General features: G+C 35.6%; 1 protein-coding gene across 4 annotated transcripts in view; it reads right to left on the minus strand.

Moving 5' to 3' along the window:
- Window positions 1-25,191, minus strand: part of LOC145248141 (uncharacterized) — a 568,735-nt gene that overhangs the window by 534,919 nt on the left and 8,625 nt on the right. For all 4 annotated transcript variants that reach the window (XM_080109960.1, XM_080109956.1, XM_080109957.1 and 1 more), the window contains exon 2: window positions 3,481-3,563. In XM_080109960.1, coding sequence (XP_079966086.1) covers window positions 3,481-3,563 — 83 coding nt within the window. The remainder of the gene's footprint in view (window positions 1-3,480; window positions 3,564-25,191) is intronic.

Here is a 25,191-nt window from a genome sequence, read left to right on the forward strand (position 1 = left end):
CTCTGAAACCACCAGAAAGCGCATCGAAGCACAGAAATTAGGAACCCGGGATTTTTGGAAAATCTACAACAGCGTAGTTAATAATGGACAGTCAATTATTCCCCCACTAACAAACAATCATGAGGTTGCTTGCACGGCAACTGGCAAGGCTAATCTGCTTGCCAGTCGGTTTGCCTCAAACTCCACACTGAACTCGGTACACCACTCACTCCCTGATTTTCCTCTGCGAACAGACGCCACACTTGACGACTTGAAAATCACCCCTTCTCAGGTACATGCTATTATAAAAAACCTAGACACCTCTAAAGCATGTGGACCAGATCTCATCCCGGCTGTGCTATTAAAAAAATGCTCTGCCGAGGTTGCTCCAGTTCTGTCCAAACTTTACAATAAATGCCTTAACGAATCTTGTTTTCCCGACTGCTGGAAAACCGCCTCTGTGGTACCAGTCTTCAAGAATTCTGGTGAAAGAACTGACCCACTAAATTATCGCCCCATTAGCCTCCTCCCGCTTTTCGCCAAAATATTTGAGTCCTTAGTTAATAAAGCCCTAGTCCAGCACCTAACAGCTGCTAAACTCTTGACTGACAAACAATATGGATTCAGGCAAGCCCGTTCAACAGCAGATATCTTAACTGTAGTTTCTGAACGTATATACCGTTCATTGGATAAAACAGGGGAGGGTAGAGCGGTGGCCCTTGATATATCTAAGGCTTTTGACAGGGTATGGCACGATGGTCTTCTAAGGAAAATTCGATCATATGGAATCACTGGAAGAATTCATAACGTAATTAAATCCTTCTTAAGTAATAGAAAAATCAAAGTTGTCCTCGACGGACGTACATCCAAACAATATGACATAAATGCGGGAGTGCCTCAGGGGTCTATCCTTGGACCTCTATTGTTCCTGATATTCATAAACGACCTCCCTGATAATATTGTTTCGGAGATGGGTATATTTGCCGATGACACCACTCTCTATAACAGATATGAGGGGAAAACAAATGAACACATATCCAAGAAAATGGCAGAAACACTAGAGGATGACCTCCAATCCGTAGTGGAATGGGGACAAAAATGGTTGGTCTCATTCAATGCTGCTAAGACTAAGCTTGTTTCCTTCAATAACTACAAGAAACCTTCTCTACCACCAATAGCAATGGCCAAGAACACATTGCCTGAAAGTACTTCTTTTAAACTCCTCGGCCTTACGTTTACAGGGAATATGAACTGGAATAGATACATTGAGAGCATTGCCAAGGCTGCTGCAAGGAAGGTTGGCTCCCTCTACCGTGCTAGAAAACTACTTACGCCTGCCAGTATCCTATACCTCTATAAGGCAACCATTCGCCCATGTATGGAGTACTGTTGTCACATCTGGGCTGGTGCATCTGCTGCTTGTCTCTCGCTCCTGGACAGGGTTCAAAAAAGAGTCGCAAACCTGATAGGTCCTGAACTGTCATCTGGGCTTCAACCTCTGTCCCATCGACGAGATGTTGCATCCCTCTGCCTGTTCTACAAATACTTTAATGGTGAATGCTCTGACGAACTGCAAACACTTGTACCTCCCCGACGTAACTACCCCCGACAAACCCGACAAGCTACTAAGTCTCATCCCTTTACAGTGGAGATCCCTAGGTGCAAGAAAGCCTTTTACTCCAATAGTTTCTTCCCCAGAACTGCGGGTCTTTGGAACTCCCTTCCGGGATTCTGCTTTCCCAACTGCAATGATATGCAGAAGTTCAAGTGTAATGTTAACAAACATCTTTCTACTCTTCTCCCTTCATAATGACCCCGCTAATTAATTCCCTAATAGTAGCCCCCTGCTTCAAAGTGGCACTGTGCCTTGTTTGGGGTGAAAATTGAATAAAAAAAAAATATATATATATATATATATATATATATCCCCTTTAAGAAACTCGTTTCTTATCGTTGAGCACTTTCAGTTGAATTAAGTCGGTCAATTTAGCTATGCTCAAATCATCGTATTATGGTTAGATCACTCTGACTGACGTAAAAACATTTAAAAAAAAAAATATTTAGATTTCAACGTTAGTTAACGGTAGCTGAATCGAATACGGTCCTTGCTAATGAAGTCAGAGGTGGCTTCTGTCGCCCGGTTCGAATCTATCGAATGGTGTTAATCGTGATACCCTGCACTGAAAATTCCCGAAACGATGGAACACTAGGTATTAATAATTATATATATATATATATATATATATATATATATATATATGTGTGTGTGTATATATTATATATTTATATATATTATATATATATTATATAACAATAATCCAAAAATACGGAATAAACCTCGGTGGAGATGCCCTTTGAAAAAACAACGAGACAAACAGACAGGCGTAGTGAGTTTTATAAATTAGATAAATGAAAACACTATAAATCAAACATTTCGATCAGTACCTGGCCATCTTCAGTGAATGGGAGACAATTTTTATTTTATTCATTGTCAGGCTATGCCAACAAATGTTGATAATTACCGAGATATCCTCTGACAACAATATCGCTCGACTACTATCGATATTTTTAAGTAAGGCTCGACAATGATTAAAAGGAAAATATGTTTCTAATTCACTAAAGAAGGTCGGGGTGTGACCGAAATATTTTAATTCATATTGGTTCCATTTAGTAAAAAAAAAAAAAAAAAAAAAAAAAACGAATTTAGCTTTTTAAACCATTTTTTTATATTTTCAATTCTGGGACGCTTTTTAAATGTAGAAATGCTGGGTATATTTAAAAACGAATTAGAAAGTTAAGAAAAAAATGGTAACATGAATAGAGCCAAAAAATAAAAGAAAAAAAAGGAATCCATTATCTGGAGCATTTTTTGTTCTATTATTTAAAGGAGATGTTTTATCAACACTGCTGGGGAGCCATGATTTAATATATTTTTTGTTTTTAAATCCCCAACACAGTGTTTCATGGTAAACAACTGATGATCCCTAAAAACTTGGGACTATTGTGAGTTCGAGAACGCAATTTTATTCAGCGATTGTAGGAGATTAAAATTACTTATGGACAAAATAACTTTCCAATGAAAGACTAAAATTTAAATTTAAAAAAAGAAATTATAATTTTCAAGGTTAAGAAAGTCTCCAAGACACACACACTCTCTCTCATATATATATATATATATATATATATATATATATATATATATGTTTATTATACAGACTATATGCTGGCTCTGTACTGCATCGGGCAATCTTTAATAATCACGTGAGTTTTAATGGATTTGCATCTAGGAAAATGATCGATACAACCATCATATACATATATACAGACATACATGCACACAGACATATATATGAGAGAGAGAGAGAGAGAGAATTATATAAATTTCACCAAAACACCCAAGAATTCATACTCCTACGAAAAAAAAAAAAAAAAAAGGATCATTAATCAGATTCTTGAAATATTTGGTTTTATAGATAAAAAAAAAACAATTTGTTTACTCACCTGGAACGAATGTTTCTTGACTGTCTGCAAAACGACCGGTAAAAACTCCTAACAAAAACAACGTCACCCAAATCGAGTATTTCCTGGTAAAGGAAAAAAGAAAAATGTTTAAAGGGATTTTTTTTTCACGTTAATCTATAAGTCGATAACAAAAATAAAGATGAATCCAGTAAGAAAATTGAAAAAAAAAAAAAAAAAAAAAAGATTAACAAAGAAGACTACATGTGATCCGTTAGGTCACTATTTATCATATTACATTTTTACAACATATGGTGATGTCATAATGGAATCGGTTCTCATTTTCTTTGGTTTGTTTTCTTGTTTTCTTCCTCACAAAGTCAAAGGACTTCACAATGCATTGTGATGTCGTAATAGATTACCTTACACCCACCCCCAATCTTAATTATTTACATAATTTAATTTCGTTTGGCAACTCGATACATGTTAAGTGGACACGTCTCGTATATATACATATAAAATAGTATCAATTTCTACTTATACAATCATTTATGAGAACAATGGTTACATATGTGCATATATGTTTCAGATGGAGTTTATTTCAAAGTCAAGCTATTTCAGGTAATAGTCAATCTTATGCCAGTATACCGGCAGTATATTTTCTGTGGCTTGAGGAAGCTAGACTTTGTATGAAATTGCAGCTGAAATATATATGCATATATGTAGCCATACATGTTTGTATCAATTGAAATTGATACCCAGATAGAGTTTTAGTTGTTATTGAGCACTATTTTATAAACACCGTATTTTCAATGAATTAACATTTATTAACCAACAACCACAAAAGCATTATCAAGCGTTAGAAAACTCCGTGGACCGTCCGACCGCCCTTGATTGCAGGTTGTCCATCAAACTCGTTGTTGTCATGGAAACCAGCTTGTATCTAATACAATTCGCACACCTTTCCACAGTCCAACCATATTAAGTACAAATAAACTACAGCCTTTGTTTAACTTGAAAACAGTTTGGAATTGTGAAACTATGTTTTCGTTTCGGTTTCGATTCTTGCTGATGGCACGCAAATTATATATATATATATATATATATATATATATTACTTTTGAAATCATGACTATATATTTGGTACAATATAATATGGAATAATTGACTATATAATAATACATACGAAATCTGCGTAAATACAAATATTATATTTAAGCGTACTTTAAAACCGGGCAACGTTGGGCGACCCTGCTCGTTCAATATATTATTTCTCAATTTTTCATTAGTTCTAAATCACAGCCTTCTATATTTAGTGTGAGATTTGGATTATTTGGATTATTGTTCTCATCTTGAGTGTTATATACACGATGTTTCGGCCTATGGAACCCCCGACCTTCTTCGACCGTATATTCTCGAACTCGGAAATCTGCAAAAAATTTCGAATGTAAGATTTATTTAATCCACAGGGGAAGCTTACTCTTGTTCCGTCAGCCGTGACCGGGTAGAAGTCTTAATTCGTAATTGTATTCTTTGTATCGTTGCACCAAAAGTTGAATCTACAACTTCCAACTAAAGTTGTAAGTGACACTCGTCTGGAGGTTGATGGTTTAATCTTAGTGCGAATAATATAAAGAATACAATTGCGAATTATTAAGACGTCTAATCAGTCATGGCGTCGATTAAACATAAAAGTTTCCGTTTGAAATTCCGTGCAGATTCCTGTGTTCGACAAGATACACTTTAAGAAGGTCGGAGGTTACATCGACCGAAACATTGGGCGAATAACATTCAACATGAGAACAATAGTTCGAATAATATATTTAACGTGTGTTTTTTTTATATAAAAAAGTCTAAACTGCTTATTTATTGAAGTATCCATTAACCCTCGACACCCCCCTCAAGTCAACAAAGATTAGACCATTTCTGCAATGACCTGTTTTCCCCGGTTGGTTGTGGTATTCTGTTGTTCAGGAGGTCCACTCACACAGGCCTTGCCTTATCTCTTTGAAAAAAGTGTTAATTCATTGTTAATTTCCTGAGGCGCTTTTATCGGGAATGCAAACGGAGCTACCCAGGCACTTTTTATAAGTCAGCGTGCATCTCCTCGGGATTGCTGACTTCTCAATCGCACTTTCTGGCCCTGAAGTCGCAGTTTTTGTAGTGGGAGAGAACTAAATACATCAAAACAGTCGTTTGATTCATAGCAAATATCTTGCTTGAATGAACCACTATTTATTTAATAGAGTAGCACTTCATGGACTAGCAAGCAATCAAAACATTTGCTAATCTATATATATATATATATATATAAGCGAAAATGTATGTATGTTTGTGTGTCTGCTAAAAACTTTCGACAGACTAAACCAAAAATTCACAAACATGGTCTCATATGAAAGCCCCATCTTTCGCACGACAAATATCGAATAATTGGCTGAAAACATAAATTCCTTCACCCTCAAATGGGTACTTTTCTATAGGGCGGAGTCGCTTTTTTCGCCGATATTTTCGAAAGTCATTCTCTCTTTCCAATTGACTAGCCTTAATTTAAACCTTAGCCACTTCTTGTTTCGTGATGGACGCAACGGCAAAGGCGTCACTTTTTTTTCACATTCTTTTCCTCCTTCGCGGTACAGGTTCGAGCCTGCCTGCCTACTACTTTTTCTTTTTTTTTTCTCAACACACACCTTTAAACACCCGAACAAAGCCGGGCACTCAGGCTAGTCTAAGCATAAGGAAACATCGCAACCTGCTTATATATCAAGTTGCTAGCTTTTGATATCGGTTTAGTTAGTTCTATCTCAGCTAATCAAACATAAGCACCGACTATTAAAATCAATAGTTATTATAAACCTACCCTTGGGCAGCTTTATACACAGGCAGATATATTATCGAATCACCCTATAGCTATCGTTAATGCTTTCTGGTCCCTTTTTTTTTAGGTATTCGAGATTGTATTAAAAGTTATAGATCTTCAAGAATAGTAAGATTACTTGAAGAAGGTTGTAGAGAGAATTGACCGAATAGATGAAAAAGTATAACAACCAAGAAACAAAGAAGAGTCTCATCTTACAAGTTATCAATGTGCCAGAGACGCTTTTTTGTTAGTATCGTGTTATTTCGGAAATGTGCTTCGTAACAAAGGCACGATTGAAATGTATGTTTGAGCGAGAGGTCACGATTCGGACGCATTCCCCCTTAATCTTTATCAGAGGATCATCTTGATCTCGTTGTCGCGCTCAGAAACACACTAAGAAAATTTGGTAGTTTCTAAAAAGTAAGAATTCAAACGAGTTTAGGTGCCGGTCAATCTTTGCAATATGGTGATTGGCACATTAAAGAGAAAAGGTAGGGAGTGAGAAAAAGAAAGAAAGAAAAGTAGAAATGGAGAAGATTGGAAACAAAAAGAAAAATGCTTTTGAAAGGTAGAAAAGGAAAAAAAAGGGGGGGAGGAGAATGAAAAAAGGATATAAGTGGAAAGGGAAGAGAAAACAGTGAAAGAATAAGACAATAAAAGCAGAGAGAAAGAAGAGATAAAGATTAGAGGAAACAATTAAAAATGAACAGAAAATGACAGGGGGAAAATCGTAATAAAGAAGCGGAAAACTGATAGAATAGAAGAGGAAAGGAAACGGAGAAAAAAGGGGGGAAAGGATCGGACAAGAAAGGGGGTGGGGAAAGGATCGGACAAGAAAAGGGGTGGGGAAAGGATCGGACAAGAAAGGGGGTAGGAAAAGGATCGGACAAGAAAAGGGGTGGGGAAAGGATCGGACAAGAAAAGGGGTGGGGAAAGGATCGGACAAGAAAAGGGGTGGGGAAAGGATCGGACAAGAAAAGGGGTGGGGAAAGGATCGGACAAGAAAGGGGGTGGGGAAAGGATCGGACAAGAAAGGGGGTGGGGAAAGGATCGGACAAGAAAGGGGGTGGGGAAAGGAAACGGACAAGGAAGGGGGAAACGGAAATGGGCAAAAAAGGAGAGAGAAAAGGAGAAGGAAAGGGACAAGAAAGGGAGAAGAAAGGGGTAGGGAAACATACAAACAAGTGGGAGGAACGGACAAAACAGATGGAAGAAAACGGACAAAACAGATGGAAGAAAACGGACAAAACAGATGGAAGAAAACGGACAAAACAGATGGAAGAAAACGGACAAAACAGATGGAAGAAAACGGACAAAACAGATGGAAGAAAACGGACAAAACAGATGGAAGAAAACGGACAAAACAGATGGACGGAAACAAGCAAAATAATGGGGGGAGAGGGAAACGGACAAAAAATAGATGGAAATGAAAAAAAGAGAGACAAAATAAGGGGAAAGAAACGAAGAAAAAAGGGAAAGGTAACGGACAAAAAGTAAACGAATGAAAATGTAAATAGACATATGAAAGTAAAGAAAATAAAGAAAAACGGAAATAAAAAAAGTAGAGAGAAAGAAGAGAAAAGGCGATAATAGGAAATAGAAAAAATAAGAACATTAAATATATTAAGCAAAGCTTAGACGTCTAGGTATAGTTCTTAGTTGATCCCTTGACACACAAGCCATTGAAACCGATTCTCTCCTTTTTATAATTTATTGCGGTAATATTTAACGCACCCGTTGCGTCTATCGTATCAACTATATTTCCCATTAATGTCAATGACATGTAAGTAGGATTTGCCCTATCCATGTAAATAACATTTAACATTAACAAACAAAAAACGGTTTTAATCGGTTTCTAAGCGTCTTATGGATTATGTAGCAATGGGACGAATCAAAAATTGAATAAAAAGCCGCTATAGTTTAAGAAAATTTGAAAGTCAATATCTGTTAAACAGAAACAGGGATAGAACAACAAAAAAAAAAAAAACGGAGATAAGAACAGACTAGCAAAAAACGAGAATATATTAATCAAACAAAAATGGGTTTATAATAGACAACCAAAAATGGGGAATATAATAGACAACCAAAAATGGGGAATATAATAGACAAACAAAAATGGGGAATATAATAGACAAACAAAAATGGGGAATATAATAGACAAACAAAAATGGGGAATATAATAGACAAACAAAAATGGGGAATATAATAGACAAACAAAAATGGGGAATATAATAGACAAACAAAAATGGGGAATATAATAGACAAACAAAAATGGGGAATATAATAGACAAACAAAAATGGGGAATAAAATAGACAAACAAAAATGGGGAATATAATAGACAAACAAAAATGGGGAATATAATAGACAAACAAAAATGGGGAATATAATAGACAAACAAAAATGGGGAATATAATAGACAAACAAAAATGGGGAATATAATAGACAAACAAAAATGGGGAATATAATAGACAAACAAAAATGGGGAATATAATAGACAAACAAAAATGGGGAATATAATAGACAAACAAAAATGGGGAATATAATAGACAAACAAAAATGGGGAATATAATAGACAAACAAAAATGGGGAATATAATAGACAAACAAAAATGGGGAATATAATAGACAAACAAAAATGGGGAATATAATAGACAAACAAAAATGGGGAATATAATAGACAACCAAAAATGGGGAATATAATAGACAAACAAAAATGGGGAATATAATAGACAAACAAAAATGGGGAATATAATAGACAAACAAAAATGGGGAATATAATAGACAAACAAAAATGGGGAATATAATAGACAAACAAAAATGGGGAATATAATAGACAAACAAAAATGGGGAATATAATAGACAAACAAAAATGGGGAATATAATAGACAAACAAAAATGGGGAATATAATAGACAAACAAAAATGGGGAATATAATAGACAAACAAAAATGGGGAATATAATAGACAAACAAAAATGGGGAATATAATAGACAAACAAAAATGGGGAATATAATAGACAAACAAAAATGGGGAATATAATAGACAAACAAAAATGGGGAATATAATAGACAAACAAAAATGGGGAATATAATAGACAAACAAAAATGGGGAATATAATAGACAAACAAAAATGGGGAATATAATAGACAAACAAAAATGGGGAATATAATAGACAAACAAAAATGGGGAATATAATAGACAAACAAAAATGGGGAATATAATAGACAAACAAAAATGGGGAATATAATAGACAAACAAAAATGGGGAATAGAACAGACAAAAAATGGGAATAGAACAGACAAAAAAATGGGAATAGAACAGACAAAAAATGGGAATATAACAGAAAATACAATATTATAGAAGCGTTTAAAAATACATTTCAACGAACTTTTCTTTTTTTTTTATTCATCTTCAATAAGCTATGTTGTTATTGACACGTAAGAAGCATGTGTATATTAGACACCAATTTATAGGGAGCATATTATTTGAGGGGGCTCGATATGTTCGTTCACATTTAAAATTTTTTTTTAGATTTTACTTTGTGCAGGTCGATATAATCGGGAAAGCAGGGGACAAGGAGGGAATTCCAAAAGAACACTGTTTAAGAAAAGAAGCTATCATCAGAATAGAAAGTGTTTCGCTTTTCCGTGTATGGGATGCAAATACGCTTAGTTCACTGGAACACCTTCCGTTGTAGTTCTTGTAAAACAAGAGAGGCCCAGCAATGCGGCGGTAGGACAGGGGCTGGAGTTTGGTAGATTGTGCGGGGCCTATTATATTGAAGACTCTTTTTGTACCTTGTTCAAGGAAGGACTGGTGGTTGGTGTACTAGCCCGGATTTGGCAAGAATAGAAGTAAATTGTAGTAAAAAAAAGTATAAAACAAAATTAAGGAAAAAATTATGAAATAGGAGGATTTATAACGAGTTCGGTTTATAGTTTTACGATCGTTTGTTTCTAAGCCTGCGTTAAAGGACACGAAACCAAAAATGTGAATGCCCACCCAGAAGGAAGTATGGCCGAGGAGGCTGGGTTGGTGGGTGATTATTGTACAGGCTGGCCGCATTGACCCGAAACCCATTCCGTCTGACCGCTTCTGCCGACATTTGGGCTGGTTGTCTGATCAACGAAGTACATTACCATGTCACATGGTAATAGCCATAACTTGTAAATCAACTTAAACAGCAAATCCTGTCCGCAGAAGCGAGGAGCAAACACGTGTTTTTATATTTCCCTACCTACCCTTCATATGCCGATCTTTCTTTTATGCTTATATACGAGGGGCGTTCCAAAAGTAATGTCGCCTATTTTTATTCCGCCCGAATGGATCAAAGGGGATTGTAAATTGCATTATTATGATGACTGAGCGTATGCATTCATGGCCTGAAAGTTTCACATCTCTGTTGCAGATATTGACGGTGTGAAACTCTACAAAGCAAATCCTGTTATGGACGTGCGTCAGAAGCCGAAATGCGTCATTGAATTTCTGGAAAAAGTGCATTGAGAATATTGGTGACTATACAAGGAAATAGATTCTATAGCACAAGAGGTCAGGTGTTTTAATCGTATCACTCCTGTCTTTGTAGTTCTTCAACATTTTGAGTTTAAAAAAAAAAAACAGAACGACACTCGTAGAGCATGCAAGATACGTGATTGTCGTACTGAATACTATCACGGCAATTTTAGTTCAAATGCAGTCAACCGGGGTTCCCTCCATTCAGCACTAAAGTCACCAAAGTCGAGGCCATTGTTGAGAGGACTTGTTTCCTGTTGACTAAGGAATTACTTTGGCCCTGTGTAGTTCTACAAAGCCCACTCTTCCAGACTTTGCCCTTTCATTTTTTGAGAAGGGGCAAATTTATTAGCAAGTGCCTGATGCGCCCCTACCGGAGAATACAAACGTAGCCTACAAAGCGATTTTACACGCCATATTACCCTTCTTGTAGGGCGCTGACTTTTCAAATCCTATTTTCGACCCTTAGAGGGAGATGAATATCTGATCATATTCAATCTAATATAATTGCTAAATAATACTTTGAGAAAGACATGTATACACCTGTGATTAAAAATAGCAACTTGTGTTTGATTAATGACATACAATTAACTGTTCACTAGTGCGATCTATGGAATTCCAGTTGTATCCTTCTATTGTTGTATCTATGAACGTTCGGCAAAAACACAAACCTCACGATATTATTGTACGACCTTTCATCAAACTGAAACATGTTTATCTAAATGCTCTTGTTAATGTGGTTTCAATATATATTAGTTACGCTTGTAGGATTTTTTTGTCGAATTTCCATTCTATAGACGTCAAGTGCGAAGGAACATGATACGACATCAGTGTAACATCTTTGAGCAGAAATTATACTACCTTATATAAGTGAACGTCCAGGCCTTCTTGGTCCGGGCTCAAAGTATCTGTTCCGGCAGATACTGTAATCAAAAACCATATGTGGGGGCAACCCCACATATAAGACCATTGTTCTTGTAGCAATCATTTATTGGTCAATGTAGGGGAAACCTTTCATACCAATTGTTAATATTCAGTTCCCCTACTCCCCGGGGAGCTGCTCCCCATTTCCTCAATCTTTCCACATTAAAAAACGGCCTTGTGCCTAATTTGCTCAGTGGGGAAGCAAATAAATACAAACCACATATCAGACCATTGTTCTTGTAGGAATCAGTTTGGGTCAATATAGAGGAAACCCTTCATACCAATTGTCACTATCCAGTTCCTTCTCGGGGGAACTGGTCCCCCCTCCACTTGCTTTTCGCATTAAAAAACGGCCTTGTGCCTAATTTGCTCAGTGGGAAAGCAAATAAATAACTATTATACTTTGATCCTGGCCCAAATATCAGAGGACAAAAACAAACGAAAGAATATTACAGATAATTGTAAATCACCATTTCGTTAATTTTCTACAAATATAGAACAGGTTGAAATATACTAATGCATATAAATAAGTGAGAAAGGGAACGAGATGAGGAAGAGAAGGAGAAAGGAAAAGGATAGTGAGTAAAAGAGGCAAGAAGGGAGAGGGATATATTTTGTTCACCTCGAGTTCTATTCCAATTGGCTGATAGTCGCCCAGGCTGCGTAAAATTCATAATTGCAATTAAATTCTTATTTTGATGCAATTTGTTTCCCCCGACTCCATCTTTAAGACTTTGAGCACTTTTTAATGCATTTTTTATATCCTGTTAATTTGATATATGAAATACGTTCGCGAGTCTGTTAAGGTTAAGAGCGAAATGATGCAGAGGGAATTATTAGGTTGGCGCAAAAATAATGTCGTTTTTTGACGTTTAACTATATGTATAAAAACGACCATTTTTTTTTTTTTTTTGCACCAACATAATAATTATATAAAAATACAACAAAAAACAGAAAGAGCCGACGAAAAAGAGACGGTAAAATAATAAAAGGAATTAAAGTTGATAAAAAAAAAAAACAGGCTAATGCCAAACACAAAAATGTGAAAAAAGATCACAAAGAAATTACAGACTGTATAAAAGATTATCACGTTACTCACAGCACGTGCATCTTTTAAGATGTTATATGGATCAGATTATACGGAAAGCAATGTTGAAGTTGGTAGAATGAATAGTTTAAACATTGGGATAAAAATTCCCTCAACACGGCCAGATCGGTTTTCATATTTTTTTTTTATCTATCTTAATCAAAAAGTTTATAAATTTTTTAAAAACTTAATTCATCCGAAAACCATAAAATCCATGCATTAATAAACCAATCAGAAAACATCTCTCGCGTATCTAGATTTTTGTTTATGGATGGGGATGCACATTTTCCTCTGCTTACGAGTTACCACTTAACGAGGAATGGATACTTTAATAGGTCAATAATAGTGAATTCTCAAAGAAGATTGAAAGCAACCACATGCCATTCGATAAAAATAACTGTTTACAAAACAGCATTTATTTCCCCTTGGTCAGAAATATATCATACGGAATACGAGGAATAAAGGACAAATCTGATAGCGAGAGCTCTGAGGCTGCCGAAAAAAAAACTCCTACGATTCATTTTTCGCTCCTAGTCATATCATTTACTGATCGAAAAGGAAAAACTTTAAAATAAATATGCAAATTTCTTTCCTCATGTTGAACGAAAATGTGACGGGAATTTTTATGATGTCAGTCAACGGACAATGGTAGAATAATTTATTAGGATATTGGAAACAGTTAAAACACCAAGGACGATCGACGCAAGCTATCCGATTTCTTACCAAAATTATCTTTCATAACAAATACACGTTGAAAACTAACCGGTAATACCTAGTGCGGGATTAACACGGATTGGGCAATGCCAACTTCCTCCAAAGGAGAAAGTTTACAGGGGATCTCAAATTCACAAGGAATCACCAGCCGTATATATATTCCAGCAATAGGAAGATGAAATACAGCGCCTCGCATTCCCAAATTATCACTCATCTGGTGCTCTCCAGGTCCCATGTCGTTTTACTTCGGTGAACTAACGCGATTATCGTGTATATTAAATGTTTATTGAATTTTTTAAAATTTAATTTCTATCATATGTTCATGCTCAGCGTTGTTCTGAAATCTTACATTTCATTGATTGTTTTCCTCGCCTTTTTGCTCTTTCTTTAAACTAAGAAAATATTTACATGTCTGTACAGATAAAAGAATTTAATGTTATTTAAAAATCTATTCTACAAGTAAATCGATTGGGCACACATGCACGCATATATCTCTATATATGCGTATATCATGTATTAAGCATACATAAGTTGAGATTTATTTGCGAATTGATAATTAGGCCGCGAATTCGCTGCGTGCATCCTTTTTGTTAGAATATTTTCATCACCATATGAATTATGACAAACTTGTTTACATAACTTCATAAGTAACTTAATTTAGTTTCATTTTAATGTTCATTCGTGATGGGCGAATAGAAAAACAATAACCTACAAAACCAAGGTTGACTAGGTTTTAGCCCTAGGACCAGCAGTAATTAACACTTCCTACACTGATGATTGCGTAAGCATGAAACACTAGTGTCTGTAGGTAAAAAATTATTAATATTTAATGAAAAATATTATCTATAATATAAATCTCATCTGTCTGTTTAAATGCATGAATGTATGTATGTTTGTATGTCTGGCTAAAACTTTCGACAGAGGCGACGAATTTTCACGAGATCGGTATCGTTTTGAAGCACGACTTTTCGGACGACAGATATCGAAAAATTGGCCAAACAATTAATTTCTTCACTCTCAACTGGGCACTTTTCTACAAGAAGGTTCGCTTTTTTCACCGATATTGTTTGCAAGTCATTCCAACATCGCGTAAACGACGTCGCATAAAAGGCATTAGTTTGACCGCCAGTGACGTCACAATTATGGTAGGCGCATCGATAAGAGCGTTTGTTTTTTCAACTCTTTTTCCTCCTTCGCGTTACGAGTTCAAGCCTGCTTACCACTTTTTTTTTTTTTTTTGCTCAACCAACACCCTTACACACCACTTTCTTTTCCGCCTTCGCGTCACGGGTTCGAGCCTGCCTGACTGCTTGCCTGCCTACTACAACTTTTTTTCGCTCAACACACCCTTACACACACCTCCACTTTCTTTTCCGCCTTCACGTTATGAGTTCGAGCCTGCCTAACTACTACAACTCTTTTTTTTTTGCTCAACACACACCGGCAAAGACCCGGGCACTGCTGCACACCCAGACTAGTATATATATATATATATATATATATATATATATATATATATATATATATATATATAATATATGTCTGTTTCTACGTATATCTCAGAAACAACATCTGACGACTTTCCTTATAGAGATCAACTTTGATGTTATATTTAAGGAGCCGTGATTACAAAAATCATTGTATCTCATATGGTTGTATTCTGCCTAACACTTGACAGAGGTGGCGAATTTTCACGATATTGATGTCGTTTTGAAGCTCGACTATTCGGACGACAAATATCGAAAAATTGACCAAACATATTAATTCCTTCGCTCTCGATTGTTTACTTTTCTACAAGGAGGGATCGTTTTTTCGACAATATTTTCGAAAGTCATCCCCTCTTTTCAATTGACTAGCCTTTATTTAAATCTACGCCACTTCCGGTTTGGCGGTGAACGCAACGGCAAAGACATCACGTTTTTTTTTTCACGTTCTTTTCCTCCTTCGCGATGCGGGTTCGAGCCTGCCTGTCAACTACCACTTTTTTTCTTGCTCAACACACACCTTCAAACATCCGGGCAACGCCGGGTACCAATGCTAGTTTCATATATAGCAGGACCCTATAAAATTAGGTTTCAAATCCGACTTTATTGGTAATTTGAACGTAATTTTAACTGCTCCAAATGAATTCAACAATTGAATCTCATGTAAAAAATTTTAACAAATAACTGGAAACACGCGTTTAAAATTAACAGATGTGCTTTTATTTTATTTTTTTACCAGGATCCTAAAACGAAATAAATAAATAAATCTTACAACGACACTCATTTCATTCTTGACTGAAGATGGTTGTAAAACAAACTTCTTTTTATAAAATTCTGAATAGAAAAGAAAACGAAAAAAAATACTGACTTCTGGATATTATGTTTTTGAATTTTGGAAAAAAAAAAAAGAAAAGAAGATTGGTAATTTGCATTATTCGGATTATCCGAGCAACTATTCTCATCCTGACATTAGACCTAGCTAATTTACATATTCTTCAAAACACTAATTTTTATTAATTCCCTATCGTTTTTTTTTTCGGTTTTCTTATGGGATGATCATCTTTAGTTAACTATTACGTGTAATTATATTCATGCAGATATTCTACATGGTTTATACTTGCGTAATATTTGTGTAAAAAGTTATAGTAAACACAAAACTCGTCCTGTATATATATATATATATATGCTTATATATATATATATATATATATATATATATATATATATATATGCTTATTTGTTTTAAAATTTTGCCTACCAAACTCCTCATAGAGTTTTTGGTCTACTGACATGAAAGCTAGGTATTTGAACCCATGCGAAACTTTTTAGTTGAGTTTTATCCAGGGAAAATCGGCACAAAAGTGTAAAAATTAAAAGAAAATGAAATTTGCCAGAGGAAGGTCGAACGTCCGCATTACGAATATGCAGGCATAACGCGTATACCGTAATAGCTATTGGTTACTGTTTTAATTGTTAGCCTTGCAACAAACATGCCTTCATAGCTAGTCATTAACGGCAAAGGCAAAAATAAATCGTAAGCTAAATGTTTTGGCTTCGATTTTCGGGGATGGCGCACGAATCGTTTTTTCTTTTTAACTTTTTAAATCATTACTATATATTGTGCCCAATATAATATAATAATAAATACGAAATCTGCATTAATCAAAATATATTTGAGCGTATTTTAGAACCGGGCAATGCCGGGCGGCCTGCTAGTGTATATATATATATATATATATATATATATATATATATATATATATATATATATATATATATATATCTCCTAACAGCCAACTGCGGTACACTTCTGAACGTGCTTTCACTATTGCGCATAGAAACCACTACATCAATCGCTTCGAACGTAATTAATGTTTTTAAACTAAAGTCGCATTAAGGATTACCAGCAATCACTGCAAAAGGATTAGAGAAACTGCAAAAGTCATATGTTCAGTTCATCAACTCCAAAGTAGAATAACAAAGGCTTGGTTACCGTGAGTTTTGGCAAATAACAAGCAACGTCTTAAACAGATGCGTGTCCTCTATCTCGACCATCATCAATGGGCGATTCCGTTAGTAACTTACAAAGCTAAAATTTTTGCCAAGAACTTTGCAGCAAACTCAATCCTATGCGATCAAGGCCACCTTTCTCCTGAATTTCCTCCCAAGATCGAAAATAATCTGAGCGATATTCACATATCTGTTCGAAATGTTACCACACTCATCAAGAACGTTGCTACTAGCAAAGCAACTGATCCTGACAATATTCCAGTTATAGTACGCAAAAAGCTGCAACTGAAACTAGCACCAAGTCTTGCAAAGTTGTTCAATCGATGCCTAAAAGTGAAATACTTCCCAACACATTGGAAAACTTCATTGGTCTGCCTAGTATTTAAAACACCAGAGATCGGTCTTTTGCATCTCAGTACAAACTAATTACTTATCTGTGTTTTATAAGCAAGTTACTTGAATCCGTATTAAATAGAAAAAAACATGTCAACAACCTCAGAAAAAACAACCTACTTAGTGACAGGAAATATGATTTCCGTCTTACGAGAACTACAGCTCATGTACTGGCTGTAATTTTACATCAGATCAGTGAATCTATTAACAAAGGTTTCCTCTCTAGGGCAAATAGCTCTCGATATATCAAAGTCATTTAATAGAGTCTGACAGAAAAGTCTACTTCAGAAGATTTCAAGCCATAGAATATTTGGAAATGTTTTCTCAACCATAAAATCCTTTCTCACCGATAGGTTTATATAAGTAGTCGTCCATATACAGGAGTCTGAAGCTCGACGCATCTACGCTCGTATAACTCAAGGATTCATCCTTGGCCCAACTCCATTCTGTATCTTCCTGAATAGTCTCCCAAATCATATTCGTCCACTTATACGCAGATGACACTACCCTGTACGCTAGCACTTCAAAGGCCAACAACGACCAAGATCTATTAGTGTTTCTCTTCTCCGGCCATGAGCACGTGGTGCAATGGGATAAAATGTGACTTAACGCATCCAAAACTGGGCCATCTTTTCACCATCAACGCTCTGATCTCCATTTTGCCACAATCGATATGAATGACTGTAGTCTCAAAGAAACATCTTATCTCCACAACCAACATTCAGTTCTGACCTGAAATGAAAGATTTACATCAAATATGTTGCTAACGTCGCTGGAAAAAAGGTTGCATCATTCTACCGCTCCAGAAGGTATCTCATGGCCGACGCAATACTCTACCTGCATAAGAGCTAAATACATTCTAAAATTAAGTACTGTTGCTACATCTGGGGAAGAGCTGTTCTGAGCACCTTATCGTGCCTTGAAAGAATTTAAAAGCCGCTTAAAACCTAGCAATTTCCTCCTCCCTGCAACCTCTTCCTCACAAAAGAGAATTTATTTTTACGGTAAGTGTTTATCTGAACTTCAATCCAAAGCCTTCCTATCGAACCTTCACAAAGCACTCGTTTAGCTACAATCGGTACCAACGATTTCCCCCATTCTTTATCTGTACCTAAATTTAAACGCGAATTTCATTAACAATGCGTCTTTCCTAGAACTACCCGCTTGTGGGACTCTGTTCAGCTAGCCTGTTTTCCAGTTTACTACAACATGATCGTCTTTAAGTCTAATAAAAGCAAGTTCTCGTTGAACAGCTCTCTTAAATAATCAAATTTCCACAACTAATGATCACTGAGCTGTTGTGCCACTGACCATCTTACACTCATTAACCCTTATCCTCGAGTAGCGTTCGGGCTTTGATAAGCAGTTATTTCCATATATATATATAATAAAAATTACAATTAAATTTACCAAAATGATCCAAGATGGTAAAATTAAAGTATATTATAAATATTAAAGAATTAATATTTATAAAATTATTTCAGCCATATGTAAAAGCTCGATAAAACCAAATAGGAAATAGAGCTTATAATATATTGCTCATATATATATATATATATATATATATATATATATATATATATATATATAATGCCGTTTGTAAGAAATAAGAAACTGTGCACATAATACGCAATAATATGCAATCATTTAATCAGCTATCGATAACTGCTGTGTCACGGACACAGCAAATATCACCTATTGAACTAATAGTACAACGTGTTTAAGACATCTCTTCAGTTTGCATTATTTGGATTATGTTGTCATGCTAAGCTTAGGAGAGTAAACCTCTAAGGGCTGAACTGAATCAAAAAGGGTTCGTATTAGGTTGAGAAGAAGGTTCTTACGGAATTTTTAATTTTGATTTCAAATGATGTATTTTCAAATAATTTCTTGTTATAATACCTTTACTTTATTATTAATGTTAGATTTTGTTTTTCGCTCTATTTAATCATTTAACCGACTTTTCACAAGAATGAAACGTAACTTCTCTATAGGTTAATTTCTATAACTTACAATATATTAATATATATAAGAGGAAAAATATAAATACAAAAGAAAATATAAAGAATAGGAAAATATTTTGATAATAGAAAAAAATATATACTGCTTTATATAAATTTATTGATCAATTAAAAAAATAATATCGTATATCAATAAATCTATGTACTGGCATATATAGATTTATTGATATACGTTAGTATATATTTTCTATTATTAATATATTTTCCACTTGTATCCATGTGTATGTCGAACTTTTCATTATATACTTCTTTGATTCCCTATATATCATTTAATAATTTTTAAATATCTAAAGACACTAGTTTTTCAGCCTTTCGGGAATCATCAGTGCAGGATGTCACAATTAACACCGGTCGATAGATTCGAACCACGCAACAGAAGCCATCTTTGGCTCCATTAGCAAGGACCTAATCCATTCAGCCACCGTTAATCGCAAGAAATACTGTTGAACTTTAAGCATTTATTTTTAAATGTTTTTAACGGCTGTTAGAGTGATCTAATCAGTATATGATGATCTGTGCATACGAGCTAAATTGACCGACTTTTTACTTCAACTGAAAGTGCTCAACGATAAGAAACGAGTTTCTTAAAGTGGGTGACATAATAATTATAAATATACTAACATATACTATACTTTGCTAGGACTTTATTACTGTTCATGACTTTATGTGCATATGTATATATAGATATATTAAAAAATTTGACTTCTGTCCAGGTAACCTACATCTAAAAATTCAAGTGTTTATACACAAAATTGGCGGGGGTGTTTGGTAGAGTTAACAAAGGTCAACTCTTTCAATTTTGACCTCTTTTCAGCCAAATTTTCTCCAAAAAACTGATTAAAGAGATTGCTGTATGTATGAATACCCTTTATGTATAATTCCAAATGTTAAGACCCAAAATTGGCCGAATAGTTTGCTGGAGACTGCAAAGGTCAGTCTTCCTTGCAGCCAAATTTTCGGCCAAAAATCGAAAACCTATGTCTGAATACTTTATGTTGGTTGGTTGTTTTTGGTTGTTTTTGTTTTACGGCATATCAACCCTTTACGGGTTATTTAATGCCGAATCCAAAGATTTTGAAGAAAATTTTTTTTAATAGAATATATTTGTTGTTTTCACGTCGGTTTCTATTTAACCCATAGTTGGGACCCTAACAGATACTACCACTCCGGGTCAGAGTGGACCTGGGAGCAATGGTAATTAAAGGGTGGATCTACACTCCCCAAAGCCCACACGCTGGGGCCTCACCACTGGATAAAGTTTAAGGTCATATTCGGGACCCCCATTGAGGGACTTTTACCCTCTGCAGGGGGGGCAGTCAGCATATTCTAATGCCCCACCGACAGGGCCGAATATTTTATGTAAAATGTTTAGACTAAAAATGAAGACTGAGTAATTTGGTAGAGACCGCAGATGTCAAATGTTTTTAAACTTTGACCCCATTTTTTCCACTTAACATTTGTTTTGGGGCCAAATCAAATTATAATGTTTGATCTATGTCTAAGTAACCTACATCTAAAAATTCAAGTGTTTAGATCCAAAATTGGCGGAGAAGTTTAATAGAGTTTTCAAAGGTCAAATCGTTGAACTTTAACCCCTTGACAACCAAATTTTTGTCCGAAAATCGATTAAAAAGATTTACCCAAATCTCAGTACCCCTTGTGTCAAATCTCGAGTCTGAAAATTGGCGGATTAGTTTTGTAAAGAAATGTGCACACACAAACAATTTCACACACGCGCACACACACATCTATTACTTGCCTCTTCATTATGAGAGTGTTAGGCACCATGTTGTTTTTTTGTGCCTGAAGAAAACCTAGCTCGCTCAAAAACAGGGTTACTCTGGAGTGAAATAAAATGAAAACTTTCCCCAGTCTTAAAGGATTTCTCCTTCAGTGACCAAAGACAGAACACAGAAGTTCTGAGTTCCGAAAAAAACTGATGGTTTGAACGTGATTTGACTGTAAAAGAGCAAAGAGAAAACTGATCAACTTGAAATACCTAGCCATAACCCGCCAGAGCTTATTTGTTCAGAGACAGCTTAATATATATATATATATACACACACACACACACACACACACACACACACACACACACACACACACACACACACACACACTCCCGTTTGTTTTTAATTGCCAAAGCGTGAAACATGTTCTTTCTGGAACAAGGAAGTAGTATAAATATCAACATTAATGAGGACAATATTAAAAAGCGAACAAACATAAAAACAAACAAACAAACAAACAATATAAACAGCAATAACTTTTAAAGAGTGAACTGTTGAATAAAAATCAAGACGTAAAGCCACAAATCTATCCTTTCACCAATTTATATATAATTGTCCAACACATTTTTGATGAACATATTTGTCATTAATGAGCTGCTTAATTGTCTTCCACGATTCTACGAAACATGTGTAAGATTTACTTTATTAAAATAAATAAATAAAAATGTATGACGGCGAATTAAATAGATATTTTTGTTTTATAATGATAAATAGTCTCTACAATGATATAAATGCAACTTTGTCTGCGTGTGTGTCTGAGTTCGTTCTTTATAGACTCTGAAACGGCTGAAAAAAATTCCTTTAAAATTTACAGAACTGTAGTCTATAAGTCTGAGAGCGACCTTGGTTTGGTTTTGTCTCAGAATACCCCCGATAATTACCGATAATCGAAACCGTTATTTTAATTCATCTATCATCGGTAAAGCAATTTTTTCCATGTCGTCGCTTAGCAAAAATGATAGAACAACGGGCCGTAAAAATTCTACTGTGGCTAACTTGAGAGCCTGTTTTTTTTTTGTTGTTTTTTATGCATGACGTGGTCTGTAGGTTAAAACTCCGCACGTAAATTTCTTGATGTTATTTTTCATTAACTGTAAAGAATTTGATAAGATTTGAACATTTATATTTCTTATTTTTGCATATCGTGGTCTGTAGGTTCAAAGCCGCGCGTAAATTTCTTAATATTTTTTTCTCGCTAACTAGAAAGAAGTTTATATAAAATACTTATATAAAAGAAACAGTAGGTTTTCAAGAGTGCAACGTAGAATAACATATTTTGGACTAAGTTACTGCATGGAGGCATAGGAAGCTACCTTCCGGGTGATTTCATGGATTTCGATGAAAATAAATAAATAGGAGTGTGAAATATTCGTTGATCATCATTCAATACCGGGTAACGTCGGGTCTCCCGGCTAGTTTTATGTATATATATATATATATATATATATATATATATATATGACACCACTATTCCATATAAGGTGAATAATCACATGATTGGCGCTGACCACATTCAAACCCTAAAGACTCAAAACAAAAGAAAAACAGCGTTTCAACTATTTATTACCCACCCGATTCCAAGTTGCAGCAGGAAGGCGAGACATGAAATCGATTCAATATGGGGAAGGGTTATCTACCTCATCCCCCCAACCACCACCGACAGAACACACAGGAAAGGTACAAAAACAGCCGAAAACGGCCCCTCAGAATTTACTAGTAAAGACGCTTTTAGAAGACTCGCAATCATCCCTCCCGCGCTCCTTTTGAAAAAGGAGGACGTGATCTGAGGAGGGTGCACCACCTAGGACCGAACAGGAGCATACACTACGCCAGAGAAAGGTTCTGATGATCCATGACAGATCCTAGGTTGCCAGAATGTAGCCGATATGACAATCGCTGCAAATCGATTTGAAATGACACTAAGAAACATGAAAATAACGCAATCGAATAGTTTTACAACACCAGAAAGGAGTAGTTTAAAAATCGCAAGCAGTGCTATGGCTGTTACTGTAAACGTTTATTTTTTAAGTGATTCAGTTACAACCAGTTACAGTCCCGGGTTCAACTCCAGATGCGGGGTGTTTTTTTTTCTTCTCTCTCTCTCTCTCTCTCTCTCTCTCTCTCTCTATTACTTACAAATAATTTTCAGAGTATCAAAAAGCAATTTTGAAATAACAATTATTTAACTTTTACGGATTTGGGTAGATTTTGCGATGTAATTTTCTCGTAAAGGGTCTCTACCCACTTGCAGGTATTATGCGCTCGTGCGTCTGTTGTGGGCGTGGTTGCTACCTTTTACGCACTGTTTAACGAAAAACATCGCATTATTTGTATTTTTTTTATTGCTGTCCTCATTTTGAGTGTTATTTTCACAACGTTTCGACCGCTGTAATCTCCGACCTAATTGAGGTGTATCTTGTCGAACTCGGGAAATCAGCACGGAATTTCGAACGGAGCCATTCACTTAATCCACGAGTTCGACAAGATACACATGAAGAAGGCCAGAGGTTACATTGATCGAAACGTTGAGAAAATAACGCGCAAGATGAGAACAGTAGTCGGAATAATCCAAATTATACGAATTATGAATCCTCATCTAAACAATTCTGAAACATTCAGATTACTATTTCAAATGCTTTATTAATAACTAGCGTGGGTGCCCGGCGTTGTCCGGGTGTTTGGAGGTGTGTGTTGAGGGGGGAAAAAGCGGTAGCAGGCAGGCAGGCTTGAACCCGTAACGTGAAGGAGGAAAAGAACGTGAAAAAAAACCCAAAAAAAAACGAAAAAAAAAAAAAAAAAAACCTTGCGTCCATCGCCAAACCGGAAGTAGCAAATGTTTACATTAAGGCTAGTCAATCGAAAAGAGGGGTGACATTTGAAAATATATGCGAAAAAAGCGTACCATCCTTGTAGAAAAGTGCCCAGTTAAGGATGAAGGAATTAATATTTTTAGCCAATTTTCCAATATTTGTCGTCCGAAGGGAAGAGCTTCACAACGACACCGCTCTCGTAAAAATCCGTTGACTCTGTCGAAAGTTTTAGGCAGACATACAAACATACATACATACATTTAAACAGACAGATGAGATTTATATTATAGACGTCCTCGACAATCAGTCCGACGGAGATCATGTAATTGTGGTTTCTTTTGATTCTGTTCTGTCGGGTTAAGGTGGGATTTTGTTCAATCAAGAGTTCTTCTCTCCCAAGCTTTACCCTCTCTTTGAAAACAGGTTCACTTATAACTAATCGGCTGAGGCACCCCTACCAAGGGTTCTGCTCGTGCATATTGTGTAGAAACGAATGCGCTAATCTAAGTGCATTGGCTTTTCAACTGCCCGCCTACCCTGTGTCTAATCTGTTAGATAGGAGAAAAACAAATATCCTACCCTGTTCAGACAATTGTTTTTAGAATCGAAAAAATATTATTAAATATTAGATAGTTATTAGTGACTGTCAACGTAAGGATTCCGCTGCGCATACAGTCAGTGTCAATGAACTTAATGATTCCACTAGGCAGACAACCACTATCAACGAACGTAACGATTCCACTTGGCAGACAGCCAGTGTCAACGTAATAATATTTTAGAAATTTATAAACTCATGGAACCCTCTTTTTTTTATTAAATGCGAGATACTTCTACCAAATTTGAACCGATATGTATTGTTTTAACTATATTTTAGTTTTATTTTGGCAAAAGTCGATTTAGTTCGGTTCGAATCCTGTAGAAGCACCAAACAATAGTGTTGACTAAACTCTCAAGCCCTAAATGTGCAAACAGTTTAAGAGAAGAAAATCTGAAATTAAACTAGTCTTCCTCTGTTTATTCCAGCTCAGGAAAGCAGCAGCTGGTTATTGCGTAATTTTTGCTTTGCCATAAACTTCTCGCGCAGGCACTTGTACAAAGTGTCTCTGGCGACTGAAAAGATGTTTATTATTCAAAAAATATACTTGTCTGCTT

This window comes from Euprymna scolopes, chromosome 26 (genome assembly GCF_053919585.1).
Source record: "Euprymna scolopes isolate OS-2025 chromosome 26, ASM5391958v1, whole genome shotgun sequence".
Lineage (NCBI taxonomy): Eukaryota > Metazoa > Mollusca > Cephalopoda > Sepiida > Sepiolidae > Euprymna > Euprymna scolopes.